At 51.3% G+C, this 27125-nt stretch overlaps 7 protein-coding genes across 7 annotated transcripts; 3 read left to right on the top strand and 4 right to left on the bottom strand.

The window, feature by feature from the left end:
* Nucleotides 1-1444: 1444 nt before the first annotated feature.
* G6M90_00g020980 (uncharacterized protein) lies at nt 1445-2136 on the bottom strand (the record flags this gene model as incomplete). The annotated part of the gene is made up of 2 exons (XM_014692963.1): nt 1445-1807; nt 1864-2136. 2 exons carry the CDS (start codon nt 2134-2136, stop codon nt 1445-1447), a joined length of 636 nt encoding a protein of 211 aa, XP_014548449.1.
* A 9167-nt stretch (nt 2137-11303) lies between these two features.
* G6M90_00g020990 (uncharacterized protein) lies at nt 11304-11882 on the bottom strand (the record flags this gene model as incomplete). Its single annotated transcript, XM_014692962.2, has 1 exon — nt 11304-11882. The coding sequence occupies one exon, from the start codon at nt 11880-11882 to the stop codon at nt 11304-11306; it is 579 nt and encodes a 192-aa protein (XP_014548448.2).
* Nucleotides 11883-14821: 2939 nt separating this feature from the next.
* apdF_3 (Aspyridones efflux protein) lies at nt 14822-16259 on the top strand (the record flags this gene model as incomplete). The annotated part of the gene is made up of 2 exons (XM_014692961.1): nt 14822-15821; nt 15880-16259. 2 exons carry the CDS (start codon nt 14822-14824, stop codon nt 16257-16259), a joined length of 1380 nt encoding a protein of 459 aa, XP_014548447.1.
* A 311-nt stretch (nt 16260-16570) lies between these two features.
* G6M90_00g021010 (uncharacterized protein) lies at nt 16571-17465 on the top strand (the record flags this gene model as incomplete). Its single annotated transcript, XM_014692960.1, has 3 exons — nt 16571-16773; nt 16835-17179; nt 17255-17465. 3 exons carry the CDS (start codon nt 16571-16573, stop codon nt 17463-17465), a joined length of 759 nt encoding a protein of 252 aa, XP_014548446.1.
* A 1843-nt stretch (nt 17466-19308) lies between these two features.
* G6M90_00g021020 (uncharacterized protein) lies at nt 19309-19980 on the top strand (the record flags this gene model as incomplete). Its single annotated transcript, XM_014692959.1, has 2 exons — nt 19309-19569; nt 19624-19980. The coding sequence occupies 2 exons, from the start codon at nt 19309-19311 to the stop codon at nt 19978-19980; spliced, it is 618 nt and encodes a 205-aa protein (XP_014548445.1).
* Nucleotides 19981-20236: 256 nt separating this feature from the next.
* Nucleotides 20237-22526, bottom strand: GOX_0 (Glucose oxidase; the record flags this gene model as incomplete). The annotated part of the gene is made up of 9 exons (XM_066129866.1): nt 20237-20369; nt 20419-20803; nt 20855-21001; nt 21052-21181; nt 21244-21723; nt 21778-21891; nt 21965-22059; nt 22111-22306; nt 22374-22526. The coding sequence occupies 9 exons, from the start codon at nt 22524-22526 to the stop codon at nt 20237-20239; spliced, it is 1833 nt and encodes a 610-aa protein (XP_065985685.1).
* Nucleotides 22527-24972: 2446 nt separating this feature from the next.
* G6M90_00g021040 (uncharacterized protein) lies at nt 24973-26457 on the bottom strand (the record flags this gene model as incomplete). Its single annotated transcript, XM_014692957.1, has 1 exon — nt 24973-26457. The coding sequence occupies one exon, from the start codon at nt 26455-26457 to the stop codon at nt 24973-24975; it is 1485 nt and encodes a 494-aa protein (XP_014548443.1).
* Between the last annotated feature and the right edge of the window lie 668 nt (nt 26458-27125).

Genomic DNA, 27125 nt, shown 5'->3' on the forward strand with positions numbered 1-27125 from the left:
GGGGATGATGAGTAACCTGGGGGTACGCCGAGGCTGGTCCGCGTTCGACCTACGTTGCGGTGCCAATATTGGGGCTGCCTCTGCTCAATGTGGCGTGGCAGTGCAAAAATACACACCAGACATGTTCGAGTGCGACTTGAATAAAGGGGTTGTTCAGAAGAATCATGGAATATTGTATTTAATATTGATTCTATTGACAAGGTTTAGGGTAGCCTAAGGTGTAATCTAGTCAGGACAAGGGCTATAAATGCTTCTGTCACCAACAATACTATGCCCTTTCTGTCCTTTTGGGACTTTTAACTTTACGTCAATGAAGGCCTGGCACCAAAGTGTCTGGTGAGGCAAATAAGTCTAGTGGAGTTGCCAGAGTGAAGCATGACATACCGGAAGGGATACTAGGCAAGAGTCGCCCCTATATTCTCATGTTTTAACACCATTTTTTTAAAACTTATTACGCTGGCATAAATACTAAGAATTAGGAGTCACGCTAAAAAGCTACGAATATTAAATATAGTCGTGGAACCGGCAGCACATTTCCTTGCTCATTCCTGGTGACTAGGTTAGTTAATCCGGACCAGCAGGTTTTACCACGAATTTATTTTCCGCATCCTTCTAACTATCACAGAATCGTGTCCTTTTTAGCAAAAAGAATACATGAGTAGAGAAGTATATATCAATTTTCACGCTTACGAATCCTTACAGTTATACCCGCAAGTGTCTTTGCTAATCATAGATTGCAAGGGCTGAGCCGAATAGAAACACTGTTAATCGAAGACCCTGAAAATGCATTGAAGTTTCTACCGCTTGAGACTTATTTAAGATATCTTCAAAAAATGCTCAACCCGCTAGAACTCTGTTACGTGATGATTATACCTGTCATATAGGCTGCATCTTTCCTTGCTTAAATGAGGATGTATAAAGTCGATTTATTTTCATGACCCATCCAAGTACTGGTGCAAACACTTCGTTAAACTAGGGCCTAATAAAGCCAACACTATGTTCTGGCCGTACCTAAACCAGAGAAGTATTATATACTACCGTTGACGTCATGCACCGCAAATACACGCATCATGATGCGTCAGAAACTGGCGGATCGATGATTCATCATGGAGCGCCGGTAAAGGCTATCACATGATGGCGTTTGCTATTATATACAAGTAAAATGCATCTTTCGTAAGTGATTCACTCTAAAAACTTGAATTGGCCGCACATACTCATGTCAACGGGTCGACTCGTCGGCAATCCATGATTCCAAAGCATCAAAAAGTAGCTTAAAAATAAGCACTGCCTGCTAGTTTTACCCCATTGCGAAGGTTATATATAAGAAATAAATTTGCCAAGCTTGGGCCCATATTGAGCCACCGATATCATTTGCAACCGCGTAGTCATGGCCTCACAGTTGCCCCGTCCTGTTGACTTGTCCCCCTGGCACACTCTGCCGAATTTACAAATACTCTTGTACGACAATAGGCTCAGGACCAAGTGTTGAAAGATACTCCCATACCGGATCCTTGACCGGTTTTGCATATGCTTTGAATTTCAGGCAATCCGTAACATCGCGGCCTGGCACGCTTGAATTCTCATCTGCAATAATGACTTGCCACGGTCCCTGCCCCGGTGTCCCAGGGCATGCCCAAAACTCGTGCGAATCGATTACAAATTCCCAGAAGCCATCAAACGGCGTTGGGATCAGGTGGAAGCCCGTTCTGATTGACCCCGGAGGTATGTAAGCGGAGTGAGGCGCTGTGTACGAGATTGTCCCGTCAGGGGCGACGTAGGCTTGCTGGCCACCAGGGACAATAACATTCTATGTTTGACTTCATAAGTCCACGAGCGCAAAAACACGTACGAGGCAGCTCTTACCATTCCACACCGGTCATTTACCCAAAAGCTTGTGTCTTTACCCTTGGGACATTCTCCCCGCTCCTCTACAACTGGTGGGCAGTAGGAGGCCGTATCCTTTCCAATCCAGATAGCGCTTCCGTTGGCTGCGAATAGTCCGTGATGAATGGGAGTATCCCGCAGAATGGCGAATATAATCACCGCAGAGTCTACGGGAGATTCGCCGCGAGAAACCGGGCTTGCCTCGGCAAAGAGGCTGAGAAGGCAGAGAACGATCAATGCGGTGGGAATCATGGTTTGCTCCAAGGTAAATTTTGGCACAGGAAACTATGATTTACCGTGTGAGGTTTCTGGTGGAGAAGAGACGGGAGTTTTGGGACGAATCGTTTGGGGGAGAAGCAGCAATTTATCCTTCCGAGACCAGCACGCCGTTGTGCGGGGTGACGCAACTCAATGTCGTGGAACTTGAGACTTAGTCATGAATGAACAAGCATACGTAAGGGGTGCTTGATGTGCCGCTTACGGCTGGATACATGTGGAAAATTTTCTATCTGATTTGCAGTCAAACGCGCCACAGCGGCGTCAGTCAAGAAGCTGGCACCCGGGTCATGATGCCCGCGACGAATTGCACGCAAGGGCCGTCGTCTGGTATTATCAGTCCAGGAGGCATACCGAGCCTAGGGTAGGAAGTTGAACTAGGAACATTGAATACTTCGTGGAACTCCGGCTACTAGTGCCGGCGACCGAGGACGCCAGGGGGTGGTGAGAAGTGCCTGGCTATAAATATTGGAGACGCTGCAAATTACCTACTGCCACACTCCTTGCGGCTCCATAACATCTTGAGATAGCTTGAAATAACTCCGGGCACCCAATCAGCGTGAATCATCGTCAGAAAACTCGGGAACTGGCGCCTGTGTCTCTCCTATTCTCGTGTTTCACACTCCCAGGAAGTCAGGCCCATCTTACCTTGCTGACACATGTGCCAACACAAAACGTGTTGATGATGGGGAAGGGTAAAAAGAGGAAGTAAGAGCGGGGGGCGTTGGTAAGAGTGATTTGTTTGAGGGGCCAACTTGGAGATGTAACGAGGCCGCATGAGCACTACATCACGGGACGGCAAGGCGTCATTGTTTTGAGCCGTACCTGACCAGAGCCTGATGTTGTTCTTTTCAGGCTCACGAGAACGAGGGGTAGGCAGAGTACCATTTCTACTGCTGCAGAGCACTCAGCCGGACGAGGCGATGGCCTGGCTGGCTTTTCAGCACGGAATCCGACTTCTCAGCCCTGCTTCCCCCTCTCGCGAGGCGTCGTACCTGTACTACCTAGCCTGGCATATTGAAGCAACTTCAAGAGACGCACTCGATCCGAACAAAGATGCAGCTGACGCAAAGAGGATTCTTTGTGCGTGCGGAGTGCCGTGCATTCCCACACCACCAAACCGGGCTCCCGGAATGACGACGCATACAAGGCTCAAGGGCGACAATGGCAGCGCGTTTCGGACTTATGCAACATAATGCAGTACCGGACATTCCAGCCAAAAATGGCATCTCTCTTTCCCATGTTTGGGCATGGCGTATCGGCAGCCACATTCCACAGACCTCGGTCTCCTCTTCGTTCAAGATGCAGGACGTCAAGGCAGCCGTGTTTGCTAGGCGCCTTGCATGAAGGCGCGACTACAACACGGATTGGGTGAGAAAACATGTTTCTTTTCGTCTTTTAGGCTCCTGTTTTCACAATGGCCCCCCTTTCTCTGCATACTATGCTGCATGCTGCATGCCGCATGGGCTGGGCCGGGGTTGCAGGCCAACCTGCCCATATGCGGTTCCATTCTTACGGCCGTGATAGTAGGAGGAGATGAATTACGGATGCGGCAGTAGGCTTTTGGCGAGATGATAAATAGTCGTTACGACCCAGGAAGCTGAAGGGCGTCTTCTTTTCAAAATATCTGGCTCTAATTTCATTATCTGTGCGACAAGAAAATTCTCAATCTATACTTTTGCAAATCTACTCGACAAAGCTATATTACAGTATGCCGCACCAGTCTGCTTCGTCTGCTGTTGTTGAGGCCAGTCAGGAGGTGCATGAAACTACATATTACATGTAAGTGACTGCTGAAAAACATTATTCTTCTACATCCTCGAATATTTGAGAGTCCTTTCTCCCTGCTATACCATGTTATATGATACGATGGGCCGGTCAGGCTCAGCATGCTTGCTCTCTTGGAAGTCTCAGTGCGTCCTTGACACTTCATCCTAATGACTTGATTATTTTTAATGTCTATTCTATACCTCGCATACCCCTACATTTGCTTTCCTCATTTGCTTTCCCCTGTTCAAGCCATGCCTCTCAAATGGCAACAAGGTGTCTCATACACTTCTACAGGGCAACCTCGAATCAATCCTACTCGTTGGACCAAGTTCCAGAAACAACCCTGGCGTCTCTGGGGTACTTTGTGTATGAGAACCGAGCGAGCGAGATGCCCATCAGTGAGCGACTTGTGAAGAAGCAGTTTGAGTAGATGATGTGGGCATGGGATTAGCAATGGAGGTACAGCATGTATGATTATTGGAGTAGGCTAAAGAAAATGCAATATTACTGTTTATTCGTTGTACTTGCAGTTGAAGCAAAGGCAAGAACGGGCGTGATCTCCCATTCCAGCATTGGTGCTGCATTATGCCATGCCGCCCCCCGACGCACAACCAGCCCTGTTTGGTGCAGATACCGGCCGCTAGTTGCTTAAAACAGTCTCCGCGTTCAATTGCGGGGCCGACAGGCCATCAAATTTCGTTTGACAGATTCTAGATGCCTTCTCTCGCAGACATGCAGCATTCATACGTGGCGCGCCCGGCGGAACAGTGATGACAAGCAAGCTAAGCTGTTAATTTTAGGACATCTGCATCTTGACTGGTCTGAACGTGCTCCAACTTGACGCATGAGGTGGGCCCAAGGGAAAAATTATTGCTGTAGTCTCGAGGCCGAATGGTCCTGTTCTGGTCCGTCGTGCTGAAACGCGAGGCCGTCCCGCCACGGGAGAAGCCGAATCACAATAGGCACGACATGGTAGCCCTGTCTTTGGATGCAGCCCTTTGTTGATCATCATGGACAAGTACGTAGTACCGGATGGCGCTCTTACCATGCACCCACGTGTGCAACGTAGAGCCTTGGCTTGGGGTTGTATCCGTTCCCTCCTCCTCATGCACTGGCAACCCTGACGTTTGCTGGCCCTGACCAACATTGACAACCAGGCGCACCTCACGGTCGGACAAGTTGGATTTCAGCTGATGCTTTGCAGGCGCCGTCTCACTGCGCAGACCACCCTGCAAAGCCGACGAGAAAAAGCAAATTGAGACATGGCAGGCAGCGAGGTTTCATGCAGCGCCGGTGTGTGCCTGAGTTGGCAAATGGAACACGAAGCCAGCTACGAGTGCTCGTTTACGATTAAACGATGACCCCTGAGTCCATGGAGACTGTGCCTGGGATTGTCGCGCCCGGTGTGGCCTGCATGGCGCTGGGGCCTGATGAGAGTGTCGCATTGGATGCCTTGTTCTGGGGCAACGCGTGGGAGTAGCATGGCAACAAGAACTGCAGGTCACAGTGCATCGATGTGAGTGCTAGTTTTCAATGTTTATTTAAAGCCGTTCCACACTCGTGCGTCTTACCAATATCTCCATACCGCAGGGGCTCTGGAGTTCTATTTCTGGTGCCACAGGCAGCAGGCAATCCGTCTTGCTTACGGATTCGCTTGGTTGTCCATGCCGTAAGCTCTCGACGTTTTGCGACCGTATCCACTAATTGTTTATGCCGTGCATCACATGGAGCCTTGATGTGAAAAAAGAGCCTCATACCCAGCAGGGTCAGCACCGCACATGCATGCTTGATGGAACAGACGTTGGAACTTGATGGGACCGTCAACGAACAAGTGGGCCTGACCGACTCAATCTCCACTCTGAGCCGAGGCCGACTCGGGATTGTGATCCACAATTCCGGGGATTCCGCGACTTGTAGGTCCGGCCCGACCCGGTGCACGAGGAAAGGATGCAGTCGTCACATCTTTGGGGGAATTTCCTCCGCCCAGAACCAGTCGCCCAGCATGACGGGCGCCTTGTTGGTGGCCCGCCGTAGACGATGACGAATCTTGTCTCTTCTCTCGAGCGCCTAGACGGTTGGGAGAGCGGCATGGCTTTGCGTCTAGACTCTACGGCCTCACCCAGGGACGCGTCTCAAGGCGCGTCGAATTTCCTTGTATTGCAGGTGAGCTGTCGTTTGCGACATGCATGATATAATGCTGATGTGGGTATCGCCAACTGTAGGCCAGACTGTCTTTGGCTTGTTCATTCCGCATGCTGCCCGTTCACAGAATAGCCCCAAACTTTTCTGAATAATTCCCAGTCATCTCCAGTATGAGGCAGGTCCGTTCATCGGTCGGCACGGCCAGATGCGCCGCTGATTTCTGTCTTATTTACTGGACTGGAAGCTTGTTTTCTACCTGCTTCTGTCACAAGCTTGCGGACCGGCTGCATTGGCACGAAGGATGCGTCGTGACTGTGACAAGGGTTCGTTATGGAAGGCTTGGAGCAAAAGGGCTCAATTCAATAATAATATCGAAGGGTCTCTGAGGCCTTGAGTTGCTACGACAGATGAAGAGAAGGGCGACCGCCTTATATACATGAATGGAACGCCCGGGCCTAGAGCTCTTGCCCGGGCACGTGTTCAAGCTGTGTCACCAACAAGTCCTTTATCGGCGAAGCCCCTTTGCTGGGCCTTTTCCGTGTAACAGTGACGGACCACAAGACGGACAGGAGGCCTTGTTAGGGTTTCAAGTATGAAAGCCCCAGGCAGCTATGACCAGATGCCTCAGTCACATAGGTCAAGTGACAGGCGCCCAGAATATCATGTATATACAAAGGCCGTAGATTGGGGTCCTGGATTGAATTCCGTAAGCACCTCTTCGTCATAAAAGAGAATTGCTATGTTGAATTTCAAGTCATTCAAATGCCGTCATTGTGCTTTGTGCCAAAGATACGACTACTACCGCCCCTCCATTGTCTGCCGCAGTCTATTGGCACAAAGAAATCTTACCCATCTTTGTGTATCAAAGTTTATTTATGTTTATCTACAAGACGCAATACCACATACGCCTCAATATTTTCAGTTTTCTGTGGCAAGGATAGGAATACTGGGCTTAAAACGTAATAATTCAATTCAATATGAGCAATCATTTTTTGAGGCATCAAGGCTCCACGAGTTTCAAAGCGGCCGGAGACGGCCCTGGCTCAGGGTCCGACATGGGGTCTCGTGATTACTTCTTTGTTCTCCTGCAGCCTTTGTTGGCCCAACAGACGCCTTTGTTGTATTTTAACCGTGTGGGATTTCTTTCAGGCGACGTGTGTGTGGGACATGGCCCGTTCACTTTTACATGACAACTCGATGGACAGCATTTGCTCGAAAACACACGGAGACATCGCTTCACTTCTTTAGATTATGATTATTAGGATCGACGGCAGATGAAGAGACATTGTGTGCGAAAGATTTTCAATTGAATAGAAACAAAAATTGATCCGGGGCCACCACTTTCAAGTAGTCTTCGATGATTTCCGTCACATTATTCCCCCTATGCCCTGCTCCTAGTGGAGAGCATGTCGCTTGTAGTTGCCCCCTGAATCCAAACCAGATGACATGGCAAACTGCCCTCTGCGAGAAAAGAAAAATTGCAAACAAAAGATGACAATCTGTCGGAGTGCGGGTGATGAAGTGAAATAGTTGAAGACGTGGATAAAAAAAAACCCAGTGGTTCGCAAGGCCGATCGATAACACCCATGGCGTTGAATAAGGGTTGACGGTAGCTTTTGAGACAGGCGAAGGTGGCGGTCAGCTCCCTTGTCGGTAATGGTGTTCTGATTAAATTTCCCATCTCTGCCCGAAAGATCTAAGCCATGTTCCTAGCGGGAGACCCGTCCTGCGATGGGAGTCCTGCAACGCTCGCACCCTATCTAGATCTCGAGCCATTCGAATCCCCCTCACACCATCCTCACCTGCCATATACATAGCAGGAGTAATTTCCCAACCCGTCCGGCCTAAGATCTTCCCCACTAGGCGGATATTTCCACGAGCTGCGGCCATCACAACTGGCCGCACATCATGATATGCAACGAATACATCAGTGTTTTTCTGAGTTTCAACCTCCTTCAGACATTCTTCAGTTTCATCAAGATTGTTGGTTTCGGCAGCCCACATGAGATATTCGCTCACAGCCGCACTGTGAAGCATCTGTGCTTCAGATAGTTTCCATGCCGCGTCATAAATTTTGTCTCTCAAATCAGGTCGTCCTTGCAACGTCCTTTGGTCGAATCGTTCTTGCAACGTCCTTTGGCCGGACATTATATATGTTCTCGGGCGTGTAGAAAAAAGCTCTTGTAGTTGGAAATCGCGGAATGTTTCTTTTGGAAAAAGAAAAAGTTGGTCGTTTTTAATCGGCTTTTCAAGAAGAAGAGTTGAAATTGCTGGCGGCTTTCTGGGAGAAGAAAAAGCTGCTAGCTGCAGACTGTTTTCTGGGAAAAGAGGAAGTTGGTAGCTTTTTTTTGTCGTTTTTATAAGAAGAAGAAGAGGTTGAGATCGTTCGCGGCGTTCTGGGAGAAGAAAAAGCTGCAAATTGCAGACTGTTTTCTGGAAAAAGAGGAAGTTGGTGGTTTTTTTATCGTTTTTGTAAAAAGAAGAAGAGGTTGAGATTGTTGGCGGCTCTCTGAGAGAAGAAAAACTTGGAGTTGGCTGTGGTTGAAGGTTTTCCATGAGAAGAAAATGGGATGGTAGTTATATTTATATGCCAACCAGCGCTCTTGTATTGTGTAATGAATATCATTTAACGCATAATCTTCATAAGAGTATCCGTTATTCTACATGCTGTAGGAAACCCGGTTTTGCCTGATTGTGAAGTTCAGGTCTTGATGCCGCTGCATTGTCTTGTGTCGTAAGCCAGAACCATCAACACGAGTCCGTCACACGTTGAACAAGGACAAAAGAACGACAAGTTAGCCAACGGCTCGCCACTGGAGTGCATTCACCCGCGTCGGGACTGCCTCAGAATCTTCGCATTATTGACACATCACTTATGCGTCTCCGCCAGCAGTCACGCACAGACAAAGGGTCTTTGATTCTAGACCCCCCCCCCGGGACCGTGCTGGAACGGGCCGAACCCAACATGTTTTCTGTACGAGACGACAGTTGGCTGGATTTCTTAGTATTTCCACAAGGACCCGTCGCACAGGGGGCTGATTCAGTTAGGCATAGATATGGAACATCTGATAGACATAGGTTGCCTTGTTGACTTTGTATCGAGTGTCACAAATGAGGTGTGCAAATAGCCACTTGATAAAAAGATGATGGGGGAGAGATGACGGGGGACTTGTGAACAAAAAACCCACACAAGATTCTGGTGTTTTGTACAAACCACTGCGGACGCAGTGATCTCCCTGCGCCACGTTGCAAACGTGTCTGGTGGGTTGAGATATGCAACCTCCCTTAAAGCAAGGGCCGGCAGACGCATGCAGCTGAGACAGACTGCAGAAACTGATGCACACTCACGGCTCCCCGGCTGAGCCTCCATGTTACACGGTTAGAGCCCAACAACAATGAAACCCAACAAAGGGACATGCCCAAGATCAGACCTTGCGATTACACTGGTCGGAACACATGGCCCGGTGGAAACCCTGGGCACCAACTTCCTTTCATGTATACAAACTGGTCACCCGCCCCCTCCTCCCTCCTGGAAAACCAAGGACCTTTGACATCCTGCGAGATCATCTTTGAATCGACCCATTTCGTTCCGAGCCCTTGTGTCGAGCCCTCGTCACGCTCGATCGTCGCTACGTGATGGCTCTCTTCCCCGACGTTCGGGTGGACCAACGACGACCGCGACTTCCTCATCATTGCGTCGGATGAAGTCGAGCTGAGGTGGTAATTTGGGCGACCGACGTGCGAAGCCTTCCGACGGCGGGATCGATTCGGCAAGCAAGCTATTGCTATTTCCTTATGCGACGACGACCGCTATAGAAAAAGTGCTGGTGACAAGAGCAATCTACTCGGCGCTTTCCCGCATCGCTAAATAATGGAAATACTTGACCGACGTTTGCTGGATGCTACTGTGTTCCAACATCAAAAGACTATGATGACTGGGAGAATATCGCAACGTGTGCCGAATCATACCGACATGCCCGGATTAGAAAACGGTCGCGCCAACATCCATGACATAGTTCTGGTGTGAATATCTCGAACTGCAGGCGAGACTGTCTTTGGCTTGTGCGTTCCGCATGCTGCCCGTTCACAGAACGCAGCAAATCGACGTTGGTTTATGAGATTAGCACTAATCTTTTTAAACAATGCTTGAAGATATCCTTAGTACCAGGCAGGCTCGCTCACGAGTTGGCACGATCCGATGCGTCGCTGATTTCCGTCTTTTTTACTGGCCTTGAAGCTTGCTTCCCGTCTGCTTCCCTCTGGGTAACATACATACACCTCGTATTTGTGTCGACACGATCTTTCCTGGGGACATCTATAACCCCTCTGTTATTACTATGACGCATTCAAATGGTATAAACCAATCTTGCTCATCTTTATACAAGTGGCACGGTCCCTGTCCGGGGATACATTTGGTACCATGGCGGGTGCATCCATGCTGGCATCTTGCATGATACACCAACTCGAATTGAAAGCATTCACGAACGAATTTATGAGTTTCTTTTTTGAATTTGGGCTAGCGCGATATGGTAAGCGACCTGGACGACAATTCACCTAGATTTACCTCTCCCGACTAACTCTTCTGCAATGGGACTCAGCGCTCCCGCAGCTCACGACGTACGGAAGTTTATTCACGCATAGTTGTAGTAGGTAATTCCACAAAAGCCCGAGTGGTTTTCAGTTTTCTTGGTCAACGTGTGAGAACAGACTCGTTTACTTTTACACAATGAGTTGATGGACAGCATTCACTCAAAGAAGTATAAAGAAAATTACTCTCCTTATTTTAACTTTTTTTCTTAGGATCAACGTAAGATGGTGTAAGCAACGTATTTTATTTAATAAAAACACACATTTATTCTGGTCCACTAGTAAAAAAGTACTATCCGATGATTTGCGTTAGACTTTTCCGCCAATGCCTTACTTAGTAAAGAGCGTGCTATTTGCAGGTGCCTTCTGAAATCCAAACTTGCTGGCATGACAAACTGTCCTCTGCGACAAAAGGAAAATTGCAAAATTGCAAAATTGCAAAAAAAAAGAGAGAGAAAAAAACAAGACGGCAAACAGTGGGAGCGAGGGTAATAGAGTCAAATAACTCAAGATGTCGATGAAAAACACACAGTAGTCCGTAAGGCTAATAGGTAAACCCCATAGCGTTTGAATAAGAGTTGACGGTACATGTAGCTTTTAGGACTGGCGAGGATGTCGGCAAGCTCCCCGGTCCGTAGTGACGTTCAGGCTGCATCTTCCATCTCAGCCCAGACGTCTTCAAAACGCATGTCAGGGCTTTGCCGCCAGACTTTCCATCCTACTCGAACCCTATCTTTGTCTGCATCCTCCAACACCCTGGGCTGTTGCTGCCACCTGACCAGAAAGGCAATCATTTCCTGCCGCTCAAAGGTGCGGGCTCTCGTCAACATCTCTTCGGTAACGCTCCAAGATGTCAAGAGCAAGAAAAGCTTCACTGTGTCGATATGACCATTTCCTATGGCCGCCATGACTGGATCCAAGTCTTTTGCTGCGAAGTACCATTTGAGTAGAAAAGAATCATTCAAATCATCCAGAACCCATGCAGTTCCACAGTAATCGCCCACTTCGGCAGTGATCATGAGTAGATGGGTCGTAGTTCGTAGGCGCATGGAGATAAGGGCGCCATCAAACATCGTACCCGGCTGATTGGCGTTGATGACGTCTTTAGATGATTTGTAGAGCTGATATCTCAATTGACACGTCATTTGGTCTAGTGGCAGAAGATCGTAGGACTCCATTTCTCCTTCCGGAAAAACCAGTCGCATCAGGAAACTGGGGGCCATTTTCTGGGAGAAGAGAGAGTTTTGAAGTATGGATTGTTTTTTGGAGAAGAGGAAGTTGAAAAAGGCCGAATAAGTTCCGGGAGAAGAAAAAGTTGGAAATGGTTGAACGGTTTCCAGGAGCAGAGAGTGGGATTACGCTTGAATTTATACACCAGCCAGTGCCTGTGCATTGTGTAGTAGACACACTTGAATACGTGAACTTGAAAAGAACGTTTATTGTTCTACATGCTGTAAGAAAAGCGTCTTTGTCCTCTGGGTGAAGTGTTTGGTCTTGATGCCAATCACTACATCAGTCTGGCGTTGCAAACCAAGACCCTGAACACGCTGAACAAGGTCAAAATGACGACACTTGCAAGTTGGCCAACAACCGTGCCGATACTGGACTGCATTCAACTGATGCGGAACTGCTTGAGATTCCTCACTGCCATGTACCGTCGTTGGCCGATGCATCTCCGCCAGCAGTCACGCACAGACAAAGGGCCTTTGACTTCCAAACCCCCGGGCCGTGCTGGAACGGGCCGTTTTCAGCGTAATTTCTGCAGGGGGAGACTCTTTGTTACTTTGGCAGGTGATCCCACAAGGACCGGCACGCACGGGGCTGATTCAGGGAGGCATAGACATGACACACCTGACAAACACAGGTTGCTTTGTTGTTACACGGAAAAGGCCCAACAGATCGTAAAGCCCAACAAAGGGACTTCGCCGATACAGGGCTTGTTGGGTACACAGCTGGAACACGTGCCCGGGCAAGGACCCTAGGCCCGGGCGTTCCTTTCATGTATATAAGGCGGTTACCCCTCTCTTCCTTTCTCGTAGCAACTCGAGACCTTGGAGACCCTTTGAGATTATGATTGAATTGAGCCTTTATTGCTCCAAGCCCTCTTTCTGAGCCCTTGTCACATTTGTCGACCTTTTATCCAGCATCACAAACGGCGTCTGCAAATACACACTTGAAAAGATGATGGGGGACTTGTGAAAAAAACTCGCAGACGATTCCGGTGTCTTGTGTACGAAACCGCTGCGGATGCTGTCATCTCCCAGCGTCACTTTGCGCAAAATGTCCGGTAGCAATTGTGGGTGAAGCAAGTCCAAATTAAGCACAAACAGAATATCCCCGTTTCCTTCAAAAGCATTCTCCTTTTTCCCTGACGTTTCGGACACAAAGTATGAAGAGTAGGCTCTTTCATTCACGAGCCCCCTGTCACACGGAAATGGGCCAATGTCACACGGTTACACAAGGGCTACGGTCACGGGATTAGGGCAGAAGGTCCTGACCGACTTCTTGTATAAATAGACGGCTTCGGTCCCTCAAGGCCTTGAGGAAAACCAAGGACCTTTGATACCAAAGACTGTTATTAGATGAATTGAGTAAATGCTCCAAGCCCTCTACTGAGCCCTTGTCACACCCCCTCATCTTTTGTGCTCCTTTGACAATTATTACCATCCACCAGAGATATCACATGCAAAACGACGGCTGCTTGGCCGTCAACTATAGTTATCCTACCGAACTCTGCCAACGACCATTTGCGGAAAGTCTTTTGTTCAAACTACACGGGCATCGTGGTAACATTCCAGACAGCACCTACACTCAAATCTACTACCGTTCCAACCATGACCCTTGGGCTGAACTCGCCAGAGGGACAGTGAGTTGGCTCATTGCCGCGTTCTCGTTGGGGACAAGGTACAAAGAGTCGGTAGCTTCACTCATGGACGGCGTCGACTTCAGATACAGGCGTGCCGTAATCATCTACAGAGATTATGACACACGCCTTGTCATTTCCTCATGCGACGATACGACGACGCCGTGAAGCCTGCTCGTCACGCAAGAGCTTTTTCACAGCCTTGGACGCTGTTCTACGATGGGAAAAGTGCTGGATGACCCGAGCAATGTGCTCAGCGCCTTTTGGGCAGCGTGCCGTCGCTGAATGGTGGACATGCGCTTCCGGATGCTACTGTGTTCCGACATTGAAAGACTACATATGTATTGACGGGGAGGATATCGCAACGTGTGCTGAGTCATACCAACGGCCGCGCTACCAGATGCATTTGCGCGATATAATACCGATGCAGAGTCGATACATGTATGAAGATGGAATAGGTCAGCGGAGCGCATGCCGTGAAACGTCTCGGCCGACGAGGCTCGGAAACTGCATCGACGCAAGGGTGTCCCGTCGCGTGGATCTGAAACAGCACGCGAGTGCCAGATTCGGGGCAAAGCGTTTTACGGCAAGGGCGCAATATATCAATTGATCCATGTCGCCCGTCGGGTTCAACTGCAGCCGCCAGAGTCGGGCCCGAGCGCCAATTCACAAGAGAGCCGAGGATTCAATGTCGGCGCAATGCATGGAAATGGAATGGTCATGACCGGACCGGCCCCAGCAACCTAGCTAACAAAGGCAGATTATCAGTGCCGCCATTTGCATTAATAACGTCTGGTAGCACAAGCAAGCACACGGATGTAATGCAAGATTCACCGCAAATCCGACACCAAATCCAATTCGGCACAGCTCATTGGCCGAGCACCATGAACGCCTGGCTGGTCAAAGTCATGCCAAGCACCGTCACCCGGCGCCGGCTCCGATCCGACTGGTGACATCTGAGTCCGTGGTACCGCCAGGGGCAGCCCGTGTCGGATGGCAACACAACACACTCAGATCACATTGGAAGGCATCAACGATTGAACCCGAAAAAAAGTCGACCGGCAATCGAATAAGCCCGGCAAGTGCGATGCCTGGACCTGACACTCTAGCGCTGGCGCTAAGCCGTCTCCCGCCTCCCGCCTGGCGCTCGGGCTTATTCGCGACTTGTTAAATCCGATGCACACATGCAACCTCTCACAAGTTTATAATCACCAGACCATCAATTGATCTTAAAAGCTCCATGCGACGACAACACAGGGCTCCCGTTTTCCATTGCCAACACCGCATCGAGCCGCGACAATGCCACCCGGGCGTGAGCAGCCCTCCAGTTCGCCCCCCGTCCCCAACCAGTCCGACGCGCCCTCCTCACTCCCTCTAGACTCGAACACACACGATCATCCGCAAGGCGACATTGAACAAAAGCCCGTCAATGACACCCGTCCCGCCCATGCCTCGCCGCCCGCCGACTCGCCACCCCCCAACGGCGGCTACTGGGCGTGGATGCAAGTCGCCGCCGCCTTCAGCATCTTCTTCAACACATGGGGGGTCCTAAACACATTCGGCATCTTCCAGACCTACTACGAAGGCGGCACCCTCTTCCACGAGTCCTCGTCCAACATTTCCTGGATCGGCTCCATCCAAGCCTACTGCGTCCTCATCGTCGGCCTCGTCTCCGGCCCCGTCTACGACCGCGGCCACCTCCGGCTGCTCCTGTTCGCGGGCTCGTCGCTCCTCGTCCTCGGCTTCATGATGCTCAGCCTCTGCCGCACCTACTGGCAGGCCCTCCTCGCGCAGGGCTTCTGCATCGGCATCGGCGCCGGCTGCCTCTTCGTGCCGTCGCTGGCCCTCCTCCCGACATACTTTAGCACCCGGATCGGGCTGGCCGTGGGCATCGCCGCCTCGGGCTCCTCGCTCGGCGGCGTCGTCTACCCCATTGTCTTTTATCGGCTGATTGGCGCCGTCGGCTTCGGCTGGACCGTGAGGACGATTGGTTTTATTGCGCTGGCGACGCTGGTGGTCCCGCTGTACTTTGCTGAGATGCGCGTCAGGCCGCTGCGGGCGAGGGCCGTGCTGGACCGGTCTGCGTTTACGGACGGGCCGTATGTGTTTTTTGTGGCGAGCACGTTGGTTGGGTTTGTGGGCTTTTACGTCGTCTTGTTCTATGTTTCGTACTTTAGCGCCGCGACGGGCATTGCGTCGTCGGAGATGTCGTTTTATCTGATTCCGATTCTGAACGCCGTGTCCATGTTTGGCAGAATACTGCCGAATGCCGTGTCTGACAAGACGGGCCCGTTTAACTGTAAGAGAGGACGCCTTCTCGTAGCCGCGGGGATTGACAAGCTAACAGCAGTGAAAAGTGTTTGGCCCGGCGGCCATTATTTGCGGCGTCTTGACGTTTTGCCTCATCGCGGTCAAGAGCCTCGGCGGCATGATTGCCATTGTCGTTCTCTATGGCTTCTTCTCGGGCGTCTTCATCGCCATACCGGGCGTTTGCTTTGTCAGACTGACCGAGGACAAGAGCAAGCTCGGCACCCGTATCGGCATGGGGTTTGCTGCGTTTGGGTTTGGCGTTCTCGCCGGCGGCCCCGGAGGCGGTGGTATTCTAGGCACTGACCGGAGCGACCTGCACTGGAACTCGGTGTGGGTGTATGGAGGATGCACCATGACATGTTCTGGTGTTTTGCTGATTGTTTTGCGATTCTGGTTGTCGAGGGGGAGGCTTGCGCTGAAAATATAGAGGCGGCTTTCCACAAAGACTAGAGGAACTGCCAACCAGGCACGGATGGCCATTTACTAATAATGTATTACTACTACAATAAAGAAGAATAGACCGGGCTATTCCCCGAATATCCGGGGCTGTGCTGGGGCTGGCCGCATGCAGCTTACATGTCATGTTCCACAAAACTCCGTCCCTTCCGCAGCCCTGGCCATGGTTTAAAAAGCCGCGGGAGGATTGTACATCAGACATGGAAACACGGAACGTGTCCAACACATGGTTTGGTAAATTCTGAGAAACTGTCGCAGACAAAGCCGCGCGACCATTCCACCATGGCATTCGAGTGGGCGTCGTGGCTTGAAAACAACCACATCATTGTCCACGCGGCCGATTTACAACTGAACCCGCCCCAGAGCTACCTCTTCGTCCAGGACTTTCTCATCATTCTGTGCGCCCTGCTCTACTGCTTCTGCTATGTGTTTTACACGCTCCGCACCAAACGCGACCGGTTCCTCGCCGGGCCCGTCGACCTGCTGTACGTGCATTGATTTCCGGCCACTGCCACGAGTCCGTGACTTACTTAAAGACTCTGTTAGGTTCGGCAACCTGGCCTACGAGCTGTACTATCCATTCGTCATGGCGCGCGGCAAGCTGGAGCTCGTCGGATGCCTCGTCTGGCTCCTGCTGGATGTGAGGTTCGTATACACGGCCATCAAATATACCTGCCCGCCTGGGACGCGCATCAAAGTGACATTGCGCTGTGCGCTCTCCACGCTCGCCCTGACGGCCGTCTACTACGTCTTGGGTCTGTACTTTCCCGACGACGGCGAGCAAGTCACGGCGTATTGGACGGGGTGGCTGCTGGAGCTGGGAATCGGATGGTGCGAGGTGCTGTACCTGTGGAAGCACGCGCACACAAAGGGCCAGTCGCTCGAAATTTGGTGAGTTGCAGGGTGTACAAATGTCGCGATGTTCTTTTTGAAAGCAAGACCACCGTGAATGGCTAACAGGTGCAGGGTTGTGAGATTCTGCGGCGTCCTGTCTGCCATGGCCGTCTTCTTTTGGCGCTATTTGAATGTGCCGCAGAACTGGGCGTACGTGGTGTCGTGGCCGAGCATCATCTTGGTGGGTTTAAACGTCGTCCCGGAGTTGATGTATCCGTTTTTATATCGTAGGGCGGAGAGAAAAATGAGGGAGGCCGCGGTGCAGAAGGAGAAGACGTACTGACAGCACCATCAATGATCTCAAGTGCTGTTTCAATGACGTCAATGACGTCAGAGCAGGATGCGAGACAATTAGTCGCTTTGGGCTGCCAAGGCCCTTGAAGGTGCTGTGTTGAACAAGATATAGGAGTCGTGGAGGAAAGGGAAAGATGGAAAGTTTGTCGATTTTTTACACGGCCAAGTTGGTCACAATCTGTCTTGTGCTGTGACGAATACACCTCTGAGACGGAATCTGGAGGCATGGACAATCCTAGTCAGCAACAATCTATTTTATGACCCCGGACATGCAGCGACGAGGAGTCAAAGGGATGAGGAATACAAGTGCTTCGTGCATCTGGTTTACAGGGCCCATCCGTGCACATGGCAGACGGCCAACGAATTAAATATCTTGAGATGAAGCCGTGCGGCGAGCCCAAGCGCTCAAGGTATAAAATTCTGTGCTGACTCTTCTTTAGCGACACAGACGCCCTTCTGGCATGTGCGCAACCGCACGTCCATCTTCAGGGAGTGAATGTAAATCATACTTCAGCGTACTCTGACCTGGCGGCTTCCGGACTTTTTTGGTACCATGACCACCCAGGCACTCATTGGCCTCGAATGACCTTTTCAAACGCATACTTTTGACAGGTATACGTACCGGCAAGGAGAATACGCAAGCAGTTTACATCTCATTGGCATCGACGCGCCTCTCTTTCCTGGATGGGATGTTGGCTGCATATGGGATCCAGTAAGATGCATAATCGTCCATGTGAGTCGGTATTGCTGCCTCTTTTTTCAGAAAGCAAAACACGTTCAATTCAAGACAATCAGAAAACTCTAGCTGATCGTAAAATAATCAAGACTCGTGTCAAAATCCCCATGTCCGACATACATGACTGAAGATACTCTCATTTCCTTGTTGTCCACTCTACGCGTTGCTCATCTTGTATGTATAAAACATCTTGTTCCATGTACGAAATCTCACATACGGAATCACGACTCACTAAAATAGTTTCTTCCAAAGACAACACTACCAGATACCCATCCCATCATACCCAGCCAAACACAGCAACTCATCCAGCCCAAAATTCGTCACCACCATACTACACATGTACACTGATGAGCTAAAAACGCACGACGACTTACAACACCATGCTCTCATCACAATCTGACGTCTAAACAAAAACACCTACCCGCGCCTTAGCGTCATGTTCGTGTAGGGGAAAACGCCAGATTTAGAATACACCACCTCCAGCAAGCCCATCCGCCTACACAGCTCATCGCCATGTAGCCCTGCTTGCATCCCCAGTGCCGCCATCTCAACCATGCCATGGGCGCCATATTCGGCACTTCGGCACGCATTTCTGACTTCCGCCCTACTGAGCTGGGTGAAATCCCAAGTCGGCGGGAGCAGCTGAGCCACTCGCGCCCAGCCTCGTCGAGATGGCTCAAGGTTTGAAGCCATCCAGTGGCGCCGGTCGGCAGCATGAAATGGACCGCTCGGCACATCTCTCCTGCCACGGGCACAAGTATCGGGCGTGTTCCATGGCAGCGCAGGGATAGACTGGGCGGCGCATCAACTGTCCGAGTACCATTGCGTTCAACGCCCATGCTGCCATCGACTGCTTCCCGCCACGGGGCTTGGGACTAGACCCTTGTTTCTTTCAAAGGAGATATTTTGGTGATATCTGAGGTTTCTGTTCGTGTTGCGCCAGTGGCTGATGCATTCAAGTGACAGCCAGGCTTCCGATGTCGTCGCCACCATCAGCAGCGCTCAGTATAAAGACCAGCTGCCGCCGTCTACGTCGTGGAGCAGACATCGTGAGTCGCAACACCATCACAGCAGGTGAGACGTACTTCCAGTCACCATGTACACCAGCCTGCCACCCGCGCTGTTTCTAGCCCTCTCTGCCGCCGCCGCCGCCGCAACAATCCGCGTCGACGTCGGCGAGGGCGGCGCCTTCACCTTCTCCCCCGACACTATCAAAGCGAGCACCGGGGACACGCTCGACTTCCACTTCTACCCGCTCAACCACAGCGTCGTCATGGGCGACTTTAGCAGCCCGTGCGCTCCGGCCAAGACGGGCGGTTTCTTCTCGGGCTTCATGCCAGTGTCCTCTGGCGAGGCGGTACGCCCATCTGCATGTGGTGCCTCGTGTACGCAGCGCTGACTTGACCGGCAGACCGACTCGTTCCAAGTAAACGTCAACTCGACGGACCCCATCTTCTTCTACTGCGCGCAGACCGTTCTCGAGCACTGCAAGAACGGCATGTCGGGCGTCGTCAACCCGTCGTCGTCGCAGACGCTGAGCGCGTACAAGAACGCGGCCAAGTCTGTGAGCACGGCGAGTCATCCTGCTAATTCCTTTGGGGGCACGCTGGTCTCGTCTGGGCAAACGTCGACGTCTGCGTCGGCTAGTGCTAGCCCGACGAGCTCGGGGGGAGGGACGTATGGAGGGGGCGCAGGGAGCGGAGTGAGGGCGCCGGCTGAGGCGGTGGTTGCTTTTGCCGTGGGCATGGCTGCCTTTCTTGTTGGCTAGAGGCATGCGGTAATGCTGACGGTGATGGATAATGTCTTGGTGATGGAATTTGAAGAATGGTTGCACTGTTTGTGTTTTACGTTTGTGAACTGGCCGTGTTATCAGGAAAATAATGACTAATAAGACTATTTGCAAAAAGCCTTTGGCTGCTCTTGTATGTGACACTATACAAAGCTGTTTGTATACTACTTGTGAATTTATGAATATAAAGGGCAAGAAAAGAATGCCTCGGACATGACCCTTCCATTGACCGCGTCTAGTTGCAGTCCTCCAAGATGAGCTGGGCTGCTTTTTGAGCAACAGCATACAAAGTCGACATCGTGTGCGAGGTAAGTTGGAACGGGAGGATACCAGCATCAACAACGCGGAGGTTCCTGGCTCCATACACCCTACCACTCGTTAGCAACGTCACTTTGGCCTTGATCGACGCAGACATACCGTAGTCGAGAGTCCACCACGCCGCCCAGATGCCGTGGCATCATGGCCGTCGACCCAATCCAGTGACTAGCAGGCCCGGCCGTCCCTTTCAACCACGCGAGATACTCGGCGTCGGTACCGTTGGGCCCAATCTCAGGGTCATAATAAGCGTCGTCTACGAACCCTTCAAACGCCGTACTAGCCCAGAGCGCTCGTGAAAGTCGTGCCACTGCAACCGCTACCTGCTGGTCAAACTGGTCCGTGAGGAACCGGGGCGTAATGACGGGGACCTCGAACGGATCCGCAGAACGAATATGTACGTGGCCCCTTGACAGCGGCGTCAGAGGCCAGAAAGGGGCGCCAAAGACGGCTGGGTACGTCTCGGCGATGAACTCGGCAACCGGCACTTGAGCAGCTTAGTATACGTGTTTGGCCAAGCAAGATAGGGGGAACTTGCGTCTCGCTTCGACAGTGAGCTGTATCGTGGCATTTAGGATACTCTCGGCGCCGGCGATGCTCACCGCGCCGCCGGCACGGACGAGCTCCTCGGCCCGGGAGGCCAGATTTGCCGGCGACGTCAAAGATTCTGCGACACCGTGCGCATCTCACGGTCGTCAGTACAGGACGTGCCATATTGAAAGAGAGAATGCCTACCAGTAGCCCATATCTCGTCAATATTGACCAAAGAGATCTCTGGACCAAACAGCTTGCCACCGTCTACCAGGGAGGTGTCATTCTGATGGTTCTCGGACATGTGAGCATATGTCGTAGACCCGGGTTGGTCCTGGGCACAGCATTAACGGCCATTTATTTGCATTCATCTTGACCAGCTCAGCCACCACTCACATTGAGGTTCACACCCACGCCCGGCAGATCAATCATCTGTGCAACGTTGGCCGCCGACAAGACACTTGCCCCGCCGACCCCGGAGCGCTCCAGGATCGCCGGCGTGGCCAACGTGCCCGCGGAGAGGATGACGGATTTTCTAGCCTTGACAGTGTAGAGTTTTCCCGCGTCTCTGGTTAAGCTGCTTGCGAAAAGAACCCCAGTGGCCTGGAGGTCTTTGTCAAAGGTGACTTTGGCGACGGTGTGGTTGGCAAGCACGGTCAAGGTTGTCCTCTGCTGGTCCGGCGCCCAGAGAAGGGCGTCCGCAGCTGAAGACCGCACGTGTTTGCCCGTCACCGGATCGTTCCAGATGGTCCAGGACGTGGACGCTGATACCACCGAGGTGCGGCTGGAGAGGTCGTTACCAACCTCGAGCCCCGTGAACACGAGAGGCAGGCCCTTCTTGTACAGCTGTACCGCCTTGGGAATACGCATGGGCGTCTATGCAAAGCTCAGTCAGCTCGAACCTCTGGGATGCCGGCGCCAACGCCTTACAGGAAACGAAGTGTTGACTTGGCCGTGGTAGCCGTGCACTTCTGGGTCATAACCGGCCCCTTGGGCGACTTGGTCGGCTGTTGGGGGGTGGTTGCGCTCTATTGCTTTCATGTACTTGGGGGTTAGGGTTAGGGTTAGTTGCTGATCCTAACGTTGTTCTGGAAACCATGATGAGTCTGGTGCCTACCGGCTCGAGATTGTCCCAGTTCCACCCGGGATTGCCCAGCGTCTCCAGCTTATCAATCTCTGCCTTGGTTGGCCTGTACCATACCATTCCATTGACTGTGTGCGCCTGTTAGCTGGGCAGCGCGCCGAGTGCGTGGCCAGACTCACTGGATGTTGATCCGCCGATGCAAGCGCCGGCGTCAATCGTGGAGTTGAGTTTATTCCCGGCGTCGTCGTAAACGGGGTACCTCCAGTTGCAAAACACGGCTGGGTACACTGAGCTTTCTACATCCCATATCGCTGGATTCCATGAGCCGTCGGGGCCGGCTTCCACCAGAAGCACGGAATGACCTTGGCCGCTGAGCTATATCGGTTGCCATTAACCCGGCAAGTTCAGTGACTGCATGTTCGACACGTGGAATGACACGCACCTTGTTGGCCACGGTAATTCCGGACAGGCCAGCGCCGACAATAACAAAGTCAAACGTCTTGTTGGAGGCGAATGCCGCATTGTCCGTGACTGTGGTTGCCCCCGCTGCGGAAGCAAAAGCTCCAATGCAGACATGAAGTGGGGACAAGCGCATTTGATGTTTTCAATGTTGTGTAATTGATGTATGTATGCGGGAGCAGTACCTTTTTGGGCCTTGTCTGAGCAAGCAGACACGGGTTTTGAGAACGAATTTTGAGAATGTGTATCAAGATGGCGCAGAGTTATATCGACGTTTGCTCCTCTGCAAGCTGGCTCCTGTTGCGAACATTTGAAGTGTCGATCGATGAGGGGCAGCTGTAATTGATGTATTTCAATCCATTGACATTGTCCAATGTCGACAGCCATGTGACGCATGCATCCCAGCCGTCACAAGAAAAATGGGGCAACGAGACATGGATCGGCAACATTGTCTGGTAATGGCAATTTGGCATCAATGGTTTGAATTCCCACCGTCATATAATGTCTGGTGCAAAAGCTGAACTCGCCCGGTAACCCTGCAGTCTGGATCCGTCGGGCCACAACTCACCTGGTGTGACTATGCAGATGTCCAACAAACCACATTGCATGTAGAAATATAGTAAAATTTCCACAATCGTATAAACGATGCTCTTGTGATAAAGTTTGCTGGTAGTGCCAGGCTCAACGGCTTTTGAAACTCTCACAACGATGCACCAGAACTCGGCGCTGCGGATCGGAGGGCTCCATACACCTGCAACATTCGAGTCCTACTAGGGAGTCAAAAAGGCGAAAAAAATGAGGGTTATCGTAGGGATCCCAAGGGCTTGCAGGGCCCCGACCGGTATGAAAGGGGTCAAGTTGGCGGGATTTTTCATGAGTCAACTCAATTCCATCATTGATAAAGATATCTATCAAGGCCCAAAAGCCTCCAAAACATCATAGTTTTCCACTAGCAAATTGCTGTTATGGACTTAACTAGTCGCAATCTACTGCGAAATTGTAAGTTGGTCCGTCAGCAGAATTTAGCAACTGGTGGCGCTTGATATAAATGGCATCAAGGTTCATGGCCACGGCGAGAAAAAGGGACCGTCGAGTAGGGGCAACAAAAGGGCAGATTTCTCATCGTAGTCCACTACGTCGTATGTAAGATGGCAATTGCGTCAAGGGCATTTTGAGAAGTCAATAGTCAATCCGCCTTTGTCCCGCGGCTTACAAAAGGCCATGATGCGAACAACGCATTTTACTGCCGCTATTCGGGTATATCGGTTCTGGTTGTGTTCCAACATTCGCGGTCCTTAAGCTGCAAAGAGCAAACCGCTTTGAACAAACATGTACTGCTGCCCATGTGAGGAGTGAAAGAGACATGTCATGGGTCCTAGCTTCACAAACGTTCAGTCGCATTCCTTTGTGCTGGTATCGATATCCGTCACTCGACCAAGTGTTTGTCCTTTGTCGCCGCACAACTACGTTCCCTCCAACTTCTTTCTGGGCTTCATTGCGCGCTGCTTGTCCCGCGGACAAAGGGCTGCGGCTCAATTTCACTACGCAATGCTCTGCATTTCTTGCATGAATATTGTGCCAGATTTTCCACAAGGCAAATCGTACAAGGTGCTTGTCCATTCTAGAGATTCATGACTAATGAAGCAGTATCGAGATTCCAGTGACATTAGTAGTCTTGGACACAATGAGTTCATTGCCAGCCTGATCATTCATCTGTCTTGCAGCTATCCACGCAAAGTATGTGTTTGTATTTGATAATTGAATGCACTATTCTCAGCTCCTTCGAGGTCACAATGTAAATTTGCAGCCCCCATCCCCTAGGAAGGTGTACATAAGGCCCCCTCGCTCCCAAGTTGATGTAAGCGACGAGCAACTTTAACAAACATAGGCTGTATCTAAGCAACACGCATCGAGTCGAGGAGGCGAAATCACAATGACCAACGGCAAAACAGACTCTCCTAACCCCCCAAGCATCCCATCTTTTCAACGCGAGGGCCCAGACAATGTGTGCGTTTTGTATCGCCGTCCCGGATTCACCATGAGTGTGGAAGCATATGTACTAATTAGTTGATAGCAAGCTAACAGTGACAAAAACTGGTTTCATTATACCCGGAATAATAGTGACGAAGCCTCAGGATTCCCGCCCTCCTGGTTACCTTTCGAAAAGGGAAATGGACGAGTTGAAAAACGTGCTGTCATGCCCGCCTTTGCCTGTAGCAACACCAGTTAAGCGAGGCAATAACTCTAAATAGTCTTTTGACTCGTAACTAGCTAATTAAATAAGGCAAGTCGCATCTATCTATATGATACGTCTCGAAACTAACTTTGAAATCTCAAAGGTCCAGCTTTTAGCTCGTCTCAATGCCAGTCCTTTTGTGTATAAGTTGGAATAAGCGCAGCAAAGTGCGTTACAAATGCACGGCGCTTGCAGGTCAACAGCAGCATATAGCAAATTCTACAGTCGAGTCTAGAAATAATCCACATCATCTACCCGTCTTCCGGCGTCCATTCTTGCAGCAATTTGTCATTCACGCTAAATCAAAATCCATCCATCTAAAACCAAGATCCCTGCCTCAATACATCTAGGGTGTAAATCTGCCCCAGTAGCTCTTCCCTCCGCGGGTGTCGGATGAATTCCGACACCGCGGATGGTAATAGTCCTCTTCGTTGCCAAACGGCCACATGGGAATCACACAAACCTCATCGACGCCACACCCAGAACAGCGCTTAAAGCGCGCCCAGTCTAGATAGTCCACCAGCGACTGCAGCCTTTTTCTAGCCGCTGCGAGTGTTTGCTCACCCGTCAGCTGTTCGCTCTCCAACAACTCGCGGACGGCAAAAAGCGCCGTGCAAATCTCCGTCGTGACTTGTCGAAAGGCCGCATGAATGAGATGATCAGATTCCGACGCCGGAGAAATTGCCTGTAGATAAAAATCGCGGCAGTGCTGCGCGGCATTTTCCAAAGACGGTTCATCCTCGTCGGGGTAATCGATGTATACGTCGAGCAGGAAGGCTACTTCCAGCGCTAGCACGTCCACCGAAGGGACGTGTTGGACCATGTATTCCAATCTGTCGGCGTACCGGCTAACAATGATATCCGAGACATCTTGCCAGTCTATACTTGGTGGGGTTTCATCTCGACGCTTCTCAACAGTAGCATTGAAATACTTGTTGATAGCAGCTAGCTCGGCACCAGTAGCTTCAGAAAGCCTCGGTAGATCAGGCCGCCCAGCATCAGGATTAGTCAAATTAACCGAGAAAAAAAACGCCGACACCATGGACGAATAGTCAATCACGGTCCGCGACGATCCAATGTCAAAGTACCGCTCCGCTATGCCGCGGAGGTACTCAAACTGCCGCGTCTCGCTCCGAAGTTCACGACTACTCCGCCGAAAAGCCTGCACTTGCTCCAACCCATCCGTAAAATCGCACTTGATAATCTCAAACCCAGCCTCCATGCGAATAATCCCCTGCAGATCCCACTCCTCACAAAGCCGGCATAGGAACTCGGCCCGCTCCCGCTCTCGTATAGGCGTGTTGCCCTGTCGTTTATCTTCATGAGAGTAGCGGCTGCGCAGCAGGTAATCCTGCGTGTCGAGGGTCCCCATGTCCGTCTTCCCGCCGCTCATGCCGTCGACGTAGAGGAACCGAAGCGGCCGAGTGGTCCGGTACACGTGGAGCCAGCCTCTTTCCGCGCCGCCGCCCAGGACGTTTTGCCGGTGTGCGGATGACGACCCCGGATTCTGCTTCGGCGGCGGGCCGAAGCTGCGCGTGAATCCTTCCGCGTGTTCAACCTCGTACGCGAGCCAGTCTGGCTCGGAGGGGCTTTGTGGGCGGAGGTTTCCGTGGTGGAAGAGGACGCCTGGGGGGACGGTGGCGAGGAAGAGCGACATGCCGTTGTGGTGGACTGACGAGCCCCATTGCCGCAGGGCGTTGTGGACGGCGTTGAAGATTTGCGGTGCGCGAAGGCGTGCAAGCTCGGCGCTGGGTCGTAGATGCTCGTCCTGATTACTGAGTGCTAGGTGCGACAGGGCGCAGAGCCCGAGGAGAATGGGCGCGGGAACCATGTTGTCCAATTTCAATAGATGTCAATAGCTAGGTCCTTCGAAGTTGTGACCTCAGCACTCGACGGCCGTACCTCTCTTTTAATGCCGGGCTCGGAGATGTCGTCTAGCGCCGAGACGGACACGGATCCGATGGCATCAGATAAGATACTCCGCAGATAGTACGCGTCCACACATTTCGTGTGTGTGGATTGATACCCCGTCATCTCCACGAGGTCCGGGATTAACTACCAGACGCACTATGTTACACAGTTGGCACACAACAAAGGGCATTGGGCCAACAGGTTACACAACAACAAAGGCAACGGACGAGGCCCGAAGTCGGTCACAAGCAAGGGCTGCCTCAGGCACACAGCCCTCACCAACTTCCTGTATTTATAGGGACCTTCCGTCCCTCAAGGCGTCTGGTCGTGCTAAACCAAGGACTTTTGATGACCTAAAGTCGCACGATTGTTATAGATTGAATTGAACCCCCTGTTCCAGCCCAGTTATCCTGCCCTTGTCACAGCATATCAGGATGGCCCATTCGAGTACATGATACAACTCACCCATGTATTTGCAGCTTCATACAGTCGTGTCGTGACTCTTGATAAATTAATTTATTACCCTTTCCATGGCCATGATATTCTATCCCATGTTTCATGTCGGCCAGTTTTCGCGCAAAATGCTCC

The sequence above is a fragment of the Metarhizium brunneum genome, chromosome 1 (genome assembly GCF_013426205.1).
Source record: "Metarhizium brunneum chromosome 1, complete sequence".
NCBI lineage: Eukaryota > Fungi > Ascomycota > Sordariomycetes > Hypocreales > Clavicipitaceae > Metarhizium > Metarhizium brunneum.